The following is a 14410-nucleotide window of genomic DNA, read 5'->3' on the forward strand; positions in this document are numbered from 1 at the left end:
AAGATACAAATGTTCTCCAATGTAATGTAGATACCCAGTGTTAGATTGAAATAGGTATAATCTAGTATATGCATGGTGGCCAATAATTAACTAATCAAATTATATATATATATATATATAATTATAAATATATATATATATATCCCCTCCTCCAAGTGACTAGAAATGGTCTATGCTAAAAAAAGAAATACAACACCATACCATTATTTTAGTTGGAAGAGCCGCACCAAAAATCATGACAAAAAATTTGTAGAACTATAAGAAAATCCAGTGGTTTTTTGTTTTTGTTACTGTTAATGATTTCTTGCTAAAAATTCAAGTAAGAGAGTCAAATTGCTTAAAGCACTAAGAAAGCATAGCAGTAGTGTATGGTCTGCAATGATTTGAAAATCACTAAGAACACTCTTCAATGTTTCCTCATTTGCAGACTACTGCCTATCAAACACGATCTTTGAAGGAAAGGACTACATCTGTTCTTTTACCAATCTTGAATTTATATTCTATTATAATATAGTAATGACACAAAGTGATGTCACACACAAAAAGGCAAACTGTATGTAATTTTAAAAGCTAACTTTAAAATATGATTCTAATATCTGTGATAAAAAATCACATAAATATGTAAAATATAAAATACATCCTAACATATTTTTTACATGAGCTGAAGTTTACCACTTTTAACATAAAAATTCTGAGATGGAATTAATAAAAAAAAAACAATTTTCATATGTACCACAGAGCAATAAGTTTAAATCAGACTATTTTGAGTTGTGTAGCCCTTTATTAGCAACTAAAATAGAAGGTATCTGTTGTACAACACGGGTAGTAATTGACTATAACTGGAGATTTATTATATTCTAATACAGATCATTTATAAATGCAATTTCTTTATTAAAAAGCTTCCACCCTTTTTTTGTTTGTTTGTGTACAATTTGCAAAACTATTCTGAAAGCGGAATATATGTGCACAAGTCTGCAAAGAGTGCAAATTTAGGATATGGTAAATGCTTTACAAGTTACTTTCAAAACACTGTCTGCCACAATTGGGCCTTTACATTGCCATCTTTTTTGATCAAAATATTTTGATGCCAGCCTTCCTTCCACTGCCCTAAACTATAAAGCATTTTTTAATGAGTTGAAATTAAGGAAGGACTACACCTACTAGAAAAGAAGAGAAGAAAGTTCTATTAGTTTGAGGTTTCAGAATCCCCCCAAACCAGGACCAGTATCTTGGTAAGGGCTAGGCTGGGACCCCAGACAGAGAATGAGTATGTGCAGGTGGCATCCCTGAGGATTCAGAGCTTCAGTGGACCGTGAGTGCTCCCGCTGCATAACTCACTGAACTGTCTTGCCAGTTTCTACACTGGCTTGACTGGGCATAATTCAAAAAGGAAAAGCTCATATTCATTCCATTCTTCTGGAGCTCTGTGATAGCCTAGGGGGAAAAAAAAATTGGTTACAACAGACCTCGTAAAAAGTGAACACTCTTTGTGTTGGTGGCTTAACTTTGTCCACCTCACAGCTGAAGCCTAGATTTTTTACTCTTCTCTTGATTTGTTTCTTGAACTTCTTATTGCATCATATTAAACGGGAAAAAGATAATTCCTTACTTCATTCTCGCAAAGAATGTCCCCTAATCTAACTTCTTGATAAATATCAGTCATCTCCCACCACACCCTTCTTATATTTAATAAAGCCACCGCAAGAAACATATACTTTTCTCTCTTTTCATTGAACCAAATCATAGCCACTTCTGTCATGAAATCCTGGTCTCTTCTTTGTCTAACTTTGACTAAATTTGAAATATATATAAATTAATTTCCAGATCTAAGAGGTAAACCACAGTTTTTATTTTAATTGTGGATTGGTTCACCATTTATTTTATTAAAATTTTATTTGATCCAATTCAGACTTTAGGAAATTAGGGTAGCTTACCTAGTTTAAATTTCAAGAATTAGTTTAAGCCCTTAACAGGCTTTTCTTCCAGTCAATACTGCTTAAAACCATTCCTAAAAATCCACAATGTACTATCTTTCAAATTACACTAAACTAACACTGTAGGGTAGGTTCCTGCCCTGAACTCTTCTAGACTAACATTACCTTCTCCATTATTTCTCTGCCTCTCCAAACAATGAACACATTATTGCTCCCTCCTCCCATTCCTGAGTATACATACACTTCTTCTTTATGAAAAAGTCTCAGTTTCTTTCTGGAAAGCCACATTGTTTTATTTATTAGAGGAAAAATTAATATTATTATCTCTTTCAAAAATCCAGCTACCCAAAACTTCTGCCTCTTACTATTATTTACATGAAATATTGTTTTTGTTGTAAAGAGAAAAACATATATATGCCATCTGTCTCATGTTACTAAATTATGAATATCTGAAGTTTAAGAACAGAATCTTCCATTTATTTTTTATAGAGTCTAGAACATTAAATAAAACCAAAAAATTAATAAGGTTACTTATTACCAAGGGTTACTTTGATTTATATTTGTAAAGAACATATCGGAACTGGTTGTGAGTCAAGAGAAAAACTAGGTTTCTATTCTAAACATTTTCTTCTGTATTTAAAAGAAAGTATTGGCCTGTCTTCCAGTAACAACTTTATTCGTGTTAGCAAAATAATGGAAAGCCAAATTATCTTAAAGGTACTAGAAAGAAAATTTACCTAAAACCAATGCTCATTAATAAAGTATCACAGATGATGACAATTAAGATATTTTGAAACATCACAGGATCAAATGTTAAAAACCCAGCTTCCTAAGGATACTCACATTTAATAACACCCCAATGGGATGTCTTCCACATATAGTATTATGGTATTTCTTCAAGTAATTGCTAAAAGATACAGGGTCTAGTTGTTCTATAATACTCATACCCTAAAAAAAGAAGAGAAAAAGAAAATGAAAGAAAAAGAAAAAGGTACACAATTTATTATTTCCTAATTACATTTTAAAACCGTTACTTAAACATCATAATTTTTCAATTAAGGAGAAGTAAAGAAAATAAATTAAATAATCCTTGGGAAATATCAAACTCATTCATCAAAGGTAATCTCATTACAGTCAACTCTCAACAATATGTACACTTCATTAACAGAAAACTTTCAGTCCTGTTTAGTTTTTTCTGACCTCCTGCTATTTTTCCACACCACCATTACCAGTTACCACTTAGCTCACAACCCTTAAACATTTCACAATTTTACCTTTTTCTTATATAAATGTATTTACAAAAGTAAATCCATTGTGAAAATTAAATTTGCTATATGGCTGTTTTTTTCTCATAACCATCATATTCCTCCTACCATTGGCATAAATAATTAAGAGTTTACTGTAATTTAGCCAATTTCATAACATACACTTAAATATCAACAGTGTGCAAGGCATTTGAATTATCAGTATGTGATAAAAAGAAGATACCACTAAGAAAAAGGTTAACATATTTTTAATTAACTTAAAGCTCATAAAAGATAAATGCTCAAGCAAAATAGGCCTTTTATGAACTTTTTAAAGAAAGTATTGGCCTGTCTTCCACTAACAAATAACTTTATTCATGTAAGCAAAATAATGGAAAGCCAAATTATCTTAAAGGCTTTTTATCTCTTGGGGTGCTTGGGTGGCTGAGTCAGCTGAGCATCCAACTCTTGGTTTTGGCTCAGGTCATGATCTCAGGGTCCTGGAATTGAGCCTGGCCGAGGGTTCTGAACTCAGCAGGAAGTCTGCTTGAGATCCTCTCCCCCTGTCCCTCCCCACCTCCCTCCCCATACCGCTCATTCTCTCTCTCAAATAAATAAATCTTAAAAAAAAAAAAAAAAAAAAGCTTTTTATCTCTTTATACTTCCAACTAGAATGCTTTATTTCTAAGATTTTAATCCAGGATCAAAAAATTTTAAGACTACTATTAAAACAACCACTCTGATTTGGACATTTATTCACACTAAATTCCATACCCTGCAAATGCATTCAAATAATGTGTTCATAATACAAGAATATAGAGCAACTTTAATCAAGCAAATAAATGAATGATTCTCACTCATTCATTCACCAATTACCTTACCTTGTTTTCCTATTCGGGTAAAATATTTTACATTTGTGTTCAACAAACTGGTTTAACATACTCTGAGAGAAATGTAAATGGTGGTTTAACTAGGGAATCAACTGATCTATTTTGTGTGGTTTTTAAATTATATTTCAACATGTTTTAAAACAACTGCAGTGGAAAAGCACCTAGAGTAATCAGATGAACGCTCATCTGAAAAATGACAGTAATCAGTAGGTGACATAAAAATACTGCAGTGGCAGCATCAAAATTTAATTTTATAAAGAACCTGTTTTCAGAGCATTCAAGTCGTTCATAAACATCATCACACTTTCCTGCAAATACATCTGAAAGATAGGTATGTGCATGTAATCAACTTCCAATTGATTGCACATCAATTAGCCACTCTCAGACTTGTCCACAACCAGTGTTTAATGCTAAGCTGTTTTCCCCTGCAAACTAGGAGGCTTCCAGGTCAACAGTCTCCAGTGACATTTGGTGCATATTCAGAGAAATATGAACAAACTTAAAAATTCAACCTAAGATAAACAATTAGTATCATAATTCTGGTTCAAAGAATATCACACAATATATTTCTAAACCAAGTAGTAATGCAGAGATGGAGTTAAACAAATCTCTTCCACACATACGGATAGTCAAGAAATAACTCCCTAAAGATGAAGGAACTGAGGCATAAATAAGGTTAAAAGCTTGCCTCTAAATTTCTAATCTGAGGCTCTTTCTCACTCACTAGTCTGCTTCATGAAGCATAAGAGACATACTAACAATTCTTTAAACTCTCACAGCTATAATTGGTACACATATTTTAAGAGAACTTTCAATGTTCCTGGATAAAGTCTAGGACAGCTTACCTTAAATAGAACTCTACTCATTAATACATTATGTGACACTGAGATTCTGATGTATGTGTTAATGTTAAAATCTTAAAGTACATTTTGAACAAACTTACCACATTCATATATGGACATGAAAAATTCAAAGACAGGAAAACTAATGATCAAATTTGTTGAAAACAAAGAATTCAAGAAATTCCATATAGAAAGATATAAAATAAAGCTATGAATGTAGAGAAGACACTACTAAATAAAGTGTTTGAAATTAAGATATAATGGTTGAATTACAAGAGGGAAAAGAAAAAACTGAGATGATGGAAGTGAAGGGATTAAATTTAAATATTTAATTCCCTAAAGTGTGTTATGTACCTACTAGAACAAGAATCAATTCCATTACAATCAATTCTCTGACAAAGATAGTGAACGAGTATGCATTTTTATAAAGAAGGGATATAGAGAAAAAATAAGGCTTTTCTCATGAGTGAAATTCTCCAATTGGAAAATTCATAAAGTATGCAAACAACAGCAATGATGATTGAGAAAGAGGGCATCTATTAAGTAATATAGAACACTGGCAAATATACTCTTGTATATATTTATATTTTGATGTTAACAATTTTTAAATTATAGTTACCAAAATTCCAAGAAGATTGAAAATGCTAATTTGATACTACTGCCAACTGCCAAAATTCCAAGAAGATGAAGCAACAAAGTGCTTCTCCAATATGCTTAGTTAACTCTTCTATTACTTAAAATACTGAAGATATATGATCAGTGAATCTAAAGTCCAGCTGACGGAAATCTTACCTAGGGCCTAGCATATTGAGAATCTGTTCATATGACTTAAATCCAATATGAAGCAGTGAAGATCTAAGATACAAAGCAGATATCATACACACCAAAAGCTGATATCCATCATGATTTGGATTTCTGAGAAATTTAGGGGCTTCAGCAAGAAATCCTCAGATTGAAAGCTAACTCCCTACCTTGAGGGGTAACAAAGGCAGAGGGAATCTATCATTATGCTGACTCTCCAAGTAATGAGTGAAAGCTTGTAATGTTAAATCCCAAGTGGCAATCCTAAACTGAACAGACAGTTTTAACTGACAGAGCTGCAAATTCAGGATTCTGATAAGACAACAAAGATCCTCCCTTTTAAAAAAAGTTTACATACAGGGGCGCCTGGATGGCTCAGTTGGTGAAGTGTCTGCCTTCAGCTCAGGTCATGATCTCAGGGTCCTGGGATTGAGCCTGGCATGGGGCTCTCCTTCACTCAGTGGGAGTCTGTTTCTCCCTCTCACTCTCCCTCTATGCTCTCACTCTCTCAAATAAATAAATAAAGTCTTAAAAAAAAAATAAAAATAAAGTTTATACATAATAAAATATTTAATTTAAATTTAACTTAATTTTAAATACTATCACCAGAAGCAATCTGCCTCTAAAGTAACAAACACAAAAAAGAAACAAAACTATTTGAGAGGACTTTAAGATAGAACCAGAACCACAGGTCTTTTTATTATAAACACTTAATTAATCACCATATTATCAAGTCAGTAGGCCTCATTTTCTAAAGTAAGGATATATATTTATGTTGGAGAGATGGGTGTACATTTAGGTAGGCAAGTTGGGAAAAGGAAATATTCTGCTTTCTGTAAGAGGCATCAAAATAAAATATTACAGTGAAAGAAATTTTATGGGGGAAAAAAAAATCACCCTAAAGACAGCAGTGCTAAGAAGCAATATACTAATAAATAACTATCTTAAAAGATATTATAAAACCTTATACCAAAGACTACTAAAGAAACTATTGGCCTGAGTTTGAGAAAGAAGTATGAGTAGACAAATCTGAACAATTTCACTTGCAAAAGAGTTGAAAGAAAGAAAAGTAGCTGAAGTTCAAATTAAATGAAGTGACTACTAATAAATTTGGAAGGAAAATACATCATAAGGATGACTACAATGAGATTTTCAGATTCTCTTTGCCAAATCATAAACAATTTGGCAATGTCCATAATGAAACACTGGTCTATATCAAAAGCAGCACAGAAAAAAAAACATGATTATGATATATATAAAATATATATGTATGTACTTATGTACGATTACTGTTTCCAGTATGTAATATCAAAAGTTCACAAAAATGAATCTCTTGAAGTATGTTCTATTTTGTAATTACTGAAATTACAAAGTTCTAATTACCAAAAACATGATCAGCAGCCAATACTATTGTAACACTTTTAGAATCTCCTGTAACTAGTTACTTTTTTCCCACTTAAAACATTTGGAAGATCCAGTTTATTTTCCTATATATTTTTTCTTTACATATTTTTTTCACTTAATTCAATTCCAAGATATTCAAATGCTAGAGATATAATTATTTTGCAATAAGAGGAACAGCTATTTTTATTTTGCTTTTGGAACACAGAAACACTTTTACTTATTTTAGTAACTATATTTAATAAGACTTTTCTGATAACAAATAAAGAGCCAAAACTAATTAACACAGTAATTTTGAAAAGATTATACCAAAGATTTTATACTTAAATAATTTTTCATCCTATCAAACTTTCAAAATGTGTAACAATTACAATTCAGAACTGCTAACGTGTTTTAACACTTTATATAGAGAACTATCCAACTATATTTGCTCTGAAAATATTGCATGTAGAAACTAAGATACTGGTTCTCAAATGAATGAAATTTTTTATAACATAAAATGGCACTTTAGAAAAGGAATATACAGAGGGATATTCACATTTGGTTATATAAATCAATTAAGAAAACACATTATATAAAGTTTAATAGTGAGTGTACATATATATAAAATACATATATATACAAACATACATACATGACTATATGTATAGACCTAACCATTCTTATTATTTTAATCCACTTTAACCCCCAGAAGTGACTTATAACTTGAATTAAGAACATGCTAATAAAAGAACAGAACACTTATGAGCCATTTAAAAATTCCATATATAAACAGAAAGGGACCATAAAAATCAGTCTCCAAGTCAAATATCATATCAAATATTAAATTCAAACATATTAACAAGAAGCAATTACTCAATATTCAGAAATTGTATTCTGGACTAAATAAAAATTTAAAAATTATGCCCTGGTGATTTTGGACATCTAAAGTAAGGTAAATCAGATGCAGATTTAGAAATCAGTATTAAACTTACTGGTTCTGTGAACACTTTTTGAGCAAAAATTTCTAATTTCAAAGACTTAGAAGCTACCAGAAAAGGCAATAATCTTAGGAGAATTATAAGAATCATGCCAATGGGTAAACGTTACCCTTTTGCTCTGCCTCAAAGTAAGAAACCAAGGTCTATCTGTCCGATAATATACCTCAAGAAAGATAAGTAAAGCTAGTCCTCTTAATATAAGCTATCAATACAGAATTAGAAGGCTAAAAGAATAGTTAAGTTTGGATGTTTATACATAACACATAGAATAATTAGTAAAATAATACTAAAGTGTTTAAATGTGACCACAGTTTTAAAGAGTTCCAAAGGATGCTGTTATGCTCGGTGACTTCGGAGCACCAGGTGAACTCATGTTTTAGAGAAAACCTCTCTCTGTGCTAACGGCATCAATTCACGGATTTACCAATTTTTATGTGTGCAAAATTAAATGCTGCCTAATTAAAGTTGACAAATGATTTAAAGAGCTGAACAGAAAACAAGAGGAGATAAATAGGAAATTTGTTCTACTCAAAAGATTAGGGGCCATAGCAGGACAGTTCAAATTCACCTACAAAGCAAATTTAGGAATAAAAAGGTGTTGGGACTCTGCATACTACCAGAAGGTGATCTCCAGGGGCACTATGGGCAAGCCTATTTTGAAAAAGCCCTACGGGTGATTGAAATTGTAAAGACAAGGTTAAGGATTACTAGAGTAGACAATCTCCTCTCTGCCCTGGCTCTAATTACCATCTACATGTTACTTACTGAACTCCAGACCTCTCAAACTTACTGCAGGCCTCTTCTTCAGGCTTCCAACCAGTATAATTCCATAGCAAAGCCCTTCTGAAAATACTTCTGAAAGTGATCTCAAATCTACCAACTTTCCATATCCACGAATGCCACCCCAGTCGAAGTTACTATCCTCTCCCCACTAAGCTACTGCCCATGCCCACTGTTACTGCTCCTGGACCCGGTGTAGAATCCATTTTCTACACAACCACCAGAGTAACCTTTAAAGTAATGTAGCTAGGGGCTCCTGGCTGGTTCAGTTGGTTAAGCTCAGGTCATGATCCCAGGTCCTCGGATCAAGCCCCACATCAGGCTTCCAGCTCAGGAGAGGAGTCCGCTTCTCCCTATCCCTCTGTCCCTCCCCCCTCTCGTGCTCTCTCTCGGTCTCTCTCTCTCTCAAATAAATAAAATCTTGTAACTACATCATTTCTGTGTACTTACATACGTTTCTTGCCCTGGAATACAAAGCCCTACGTTACCCGATCCCTGGCTATCCCTCTTACCACAGCCTGTGCCACTCTTACCCTTATCTACTGTACTCCTACGACACTGGCCTTTTTTTTCCTTTTCTTCACACCCAGCCTCTTTCCCGTCTTAAGGACTTTGCACAGGCAACTCCTTCAGTCCATAATATTCTTTCCTCTGATCTTTACTTGGTCTGCTCCTTCTTATCATCTCTACCTCGGTTTAATGTTTCTCCTCAGGGGAGTCTTTCTCCAATCAGTTAACCACCAATCACTTGAATCATTCACTATTTCAAAACCCTTTCAATATTTTCTGTACAGTGCGCATCACTTTTGGAAACTAACTTATATATATCCTTACTTTTTAAAAAAATGTATCTCCTCCCATTAGAATAAAAGTTGTGTGAAAGTGTGTTTGTTTACTGCCATATCTCCAATGGTGCCTAGGACTGTAAGTGCACTCAAAAGTAATTGGCAAAATGGGGTGCCTGGGTGGCTTAGTCATTAAGCATCTGCCTTTGGCTCAGGTCATGTGGAAGGAACCCCACATCGGGCTCCCTGCTCAGCGGGAAGTCTGCTTCTCCCTCTCCCACTCCCCCTGCTTGTGTTCCCTCTCTCGCTGTGTCTCTCTCTGTCAAATAAATAAATAAAATCTTTAAAAATAATAGTAATAATAATAATAATTGGCAAAATGAAAATCCAAATGCCAACTTGACATTGGATGTCCTAAAGGCAACAGCAAATATAACATATCCCCAGTATGATTTATGATTTCCCTACCTCCTAAAACATCAGTCCTATCGTCTCGTGCTTTAAACCTAAGTGAACAGTACCAACACCCAACCAGCAGCATAAGCCAGACATTTAGGAGTTATTCTTGATACTTCCTTGCTCAGCAAGTTCAATCAATCTTCAACTCCTATCATCAGTTTGTCTCTTGTGTACTGAATATATCCACTCTGCCCCTCTCTTCCACCATCACCACCCCATCCACTGTCTAAATTACCATTTGTCAGCTGGATTACCAAACTGGTCTACTCATTTCTCCTCTGACCTCCCTCCAACCTACCTGCTACACTGCAGCTATATGATCTATTCAAATACAATCTGATTTTATCACTTTCCTATTTAATACCCTTTAAACAGCATATTCCAGGGGTGCCTGGGTGGTTCAGTCGGTTAAGTGTCTGCCTTGGGTTCAGGTCACGATCTCAGGGTCCTGGGATCGAGCCCCATGTCGGGCTCCCTGCTCAGTGGGGAGTCTGCTTCTCCCTCTGCCTGCCACTCCCCCCTGCTTGTACATGCGCGCACACACACGCTCTCTCTCTCTGACAAATAAAAAAAATAAAATCTTTAAAATAAATAAAATAAACAGCCTGTTCTAGATTCTCTAGCTTCATTTCTCACCACTACCCCCACCCATTCATCCACTGATTCACTCAACAACTATATATATTGACTGCCTGGTGAAAGGCTGATACAAAATGGACAAAGATCCTGATTTCATGAAGCTTACAATCCATCAGGGGAGGTTATCACCAGACAAATCATCAAATAATAAGTCACAGAGTAATTAAAACTGAGAAGAAAACTTAAGTAGGGTAAGGTCATGGAACAAATGTTTACCATAGGGGCATAATGGAAAACTGTGGGCATATTTTTGGGTTGTCCCAATAATTAGAAGATGCTAGTGGGTGGTGTCCAGAGACGCTGATTGTCCTATAATACAAGATAGTCCCACACACAGATAATTGTTCTCATCCCATAACACTCTTGACATGTCCATATAGGTGAAAAACCTGCTTATAATTATCTAGACCCTTAACTCTATTTTATACATAAATACTAAGAAGTTTTGGATGGTTTTAACATACAGTAGATTTCCAAGGAATTGCCATATCCATATAAAGTAAGGGAAGGCTGTACTTTGTTTAGTTTACAACTTTACTAAAAATTGCTCACCATTTTGGAAAATCAAGTCACCCAACAAAGCACCTTAGTAATATGAGTCACAAACATAAAATAACTGTTTAGGTTTGGAATGACAGCTATTATAGTAATGATACAACGTGTAATAAGCATCTACTTCATAGTGTCTTCTAATATAGTTGGTATTTGGGCACTTACATTATTAAAAATATATTAGTTTATCATAAATTACTTTCCCTTTATTTCTTTCTCATATTACAGTTAGGGTATTCACTTAATTTAATTATGTATATAGGAAGATTATATTATTTCATTCACTTGAACAATATTCACTGAGCACCTACTAATGTTCTAATCACTATTCTAAGCACTTTGGATACATCAGAGAACAAAATAAATATCCTGACTAACAAAACTATAATAAGTAGAATATTTAGTTTGTTGAAAGAAAAACTGCAGGAGGGTAAGGTAGGTTGGGAATGCTGAGAAGGTGGAGTGTATGATGCAAAATTAAACAGGATAGTCGGTGCGCCTTGTTGGGAAGGTAAAGCTGAGCAAAGCCACAAAGTCAGACAGTCAAGTATAAAAAGGGCCAAAGCCCTAAGGTAGGCACATCTAGATCATTCTCACAGAACAAGGAGAGCATGTGTCCTAAATATCTCTTACATCTCTGTATTGGAATAGCTTCTTTCTAAGTCTGTTCAATAGCTGCACTGCAAGTTCTATTAAGTGAGAGACAATGTTTTATCTTCTTAACAGCTTCGGTATTTCACACAGTACCAGACACACAGGAGACACCCATTAACCACTTGCCACGTGAAGAAAATAAATGATGACATAACCAGAAAAGTTTTCTGAGGCAACTGAAAACTAAGCCTCAGAAAAATAAGATCAGAACTAGAAGCCAGAAAAGAATTAAATGACTGACATGACATCATAAAGCCAAAAGAAAAGTCAGTAGATTAAGTCCAAACAAAATTCAAAAGGTAAAAGTATTAGGCCATAATTGGATCTAAGTAACAAGATAAATTTGAATATGATAAAATCTAAATATAATAAAATCTCCTAGGTAACTAAATTTGCATTCATTCCATTTGGCTTTTAATAAAATATACAAGGTATAACCTACCTATAGTTTTAGATCCAAATTCCTTACTAAAATATTTTATCTACTTTAGACTAAATATTTTTATACTAAAACATATGCATAAAGCTTTTCAAACAGTGGTAAAGTTGATTTCAAACATATCATAGACTTTAAGTCTGACAGAGTTTAAAGACAATTTAGAGACCACCTATTCCAAGTCTCTTATCTTAGAGATGACAAATTGAAGACTAGAGAACTGAAATGATCTGTCAAAGGTCAAAGCCAATAAGTGATATATCCGCTATATTTAATATTCTGTTTATAAGTTAAAAGAAACAACAAAATGATTTGCATGACTTTTTAACTATGAAAACAAGTACTATGACTACCATACTACTTTAAGGAAAATGACAGCAGGATCAATGTCTATTGTACTGGGCCAGATAAGAATACAATCATATTTTTAAATTCTCTATTTAAACAACAAAATGAAACACCATTTAAGAAAATCCAAATGGCCAAAAAATATAATTAAATAATAAAATAAACTAAGAATTTGCTACGGTTGTTTCTGCTTAAAAGTAAGTAATGGCATTAGTATCCTGTCATCCCTAAACCTTAGACACTCCCCCAAATAGCATCTAAAATCTGTATATTATTCTTAGTCTCATTAATCAAATAAAATTAAGATAAAGGAAATTTCAACTAATAGAAAAGGGATTATTTTTATAATCAATATTCATATGATTGTAAGCTATATTTTGCACATTTAGTTAAATAAAGATAGGGAAAGAATTATTAGTCCACTGTATATTTCAACATATTAAGTCTTGAATCACTAATCTGAAATTAAAGAAAACACCTTAGAGCATTAAAACCCCACACCTGTAAGACTTACCATTTTATCTAGATGTTCAATGGATCTATAAATCTCCCCCTGGGATTCATCATAGTAACTGTAACGGAACCTTTGACCTTGAAACAAATATCATGTACAAAATAAAATAGGGAAAAATTAGAAGCTAAAAAGAAAGCAAGCGCTTACCAAATAATTTCAGTTCTCATGGAAGGCAAAGCACAGCTTACGCCTCTGAGAGAATCATTCCCAAGAGCCCTTGTACATAAAAATAAAAGGCATATTTGGGAAGTAATAAAGAAATGATATATCACCAGTGTTTTATGATGTTAAAAACTACTTCAAACTGTAGAACCTTAAAGTCACAAGCAATACAAAAGACTAAGGAAACAAAACAGCTTAAAAGTTAGAAGCATTGTTAAACATATTATATCAGTCTGTAATGGAAGGTAAACCCAAAGAAAATGATTCAAGGAAATCTGGTTTAAGGAAACTATCTCAATGTAACAGATCAATGAAAGCTTAGCTTTTGCTATATAAATGCAAAGATTTGATCTCTATTACAGAAAAAAAAAAGTGCAGGTCAGAGATACATGTGGCTTATATGATTTTTATGACCTCAATAAAAATATTTATCTCATTTTTGCAAAACTCTCTACTTGAAAAAGATCAATACAAATGCCTTAAAACAGGAGGCACAAAAGAATAAATATAATAGTCCTACTCTGACAATAATATCTCAGTAAGAGTACAAGCACAGAACATTCAATGTTTAGCTCTTCTCCAAGAAACACAGAGGGTAAACTGGAAGAAGCTTGAAAAGAAGACAGAAAACAAAAGGCTCAGGTAATAAATGTGGCTCCCTACTACAGTCATATAAAAACCAAAAGTTAAACATATTCATAAATAATTGTGGTATGTTATTCCACTGACTATGTTGTATTTCAGATACATCTACACTTGTATTTCTGTGATGCCTATGTTTCTTAGAACTCATTACTTTTATATTTAGTTATTTTTAAAGATTCACCAAAATGCACTTTAAAGGTATGTGAGTACACCAGTCATGTATGCACACTCTGTGTCTTGTGCTTCATTTTTAGAGCAAAGTTCACATATACAATTATTATCCTCACACCTGAGAAGATGGGTTTCTTTGGCTGGATAATTATGATTTTTAAGTTCTCTGTTTA

General features: G+C 33.4%; 1 protein-coding gene across 3 annotated transcripts in view; it reads right to left on the reverse strand.

The window, feature by feature from the left end:
• Window positions 1-761: 761 nt before the first annotated feature.
• Window positions 762-14410, reverse strand: part of MEMO1 (mediator of cell motility 1) — a 119668-nt gene continuing 106019 nt past the window's right edge. For all 3 annotated transcript variants that reach the window (XM_032410241.1, XM_032410240.1, XM_032410242.1), the window contains 3 exons: window positions 13260-13336; window positions 2778-2882; window positions 762-1434 (listed from right to left, as the gene is read on the reverse strand). In XM_032410241.1, coding sequence (XP_032266132.1) covers window positions 1303-1434; window positions 2778-2882; window positions 13260-13336 — 314 coding nt within the window. In that variant the 3' untranslated portion in view covers window positions 762-1302. The remainder of the gene's footprint in view (window positions 1435-2777; window positions 2883-13259; window positions 13337-14410) is intronic.

This window comes from Phoca vitulina, unplaced genomic scaffold (genome assembly GCF_004348235.1).
Source record: "Phoca vitulina isolate PV1807 unplaced genomic scaffold, GSC_HSeal_1.0 scaffold12, whole genome shotgun sequence".
NCBI classification, from domain to species: Eukaryota; Metazoa; Chordata; class Mammalia; order Carnivora; family Phocidae; genus Phoca; species Phoca vitulina.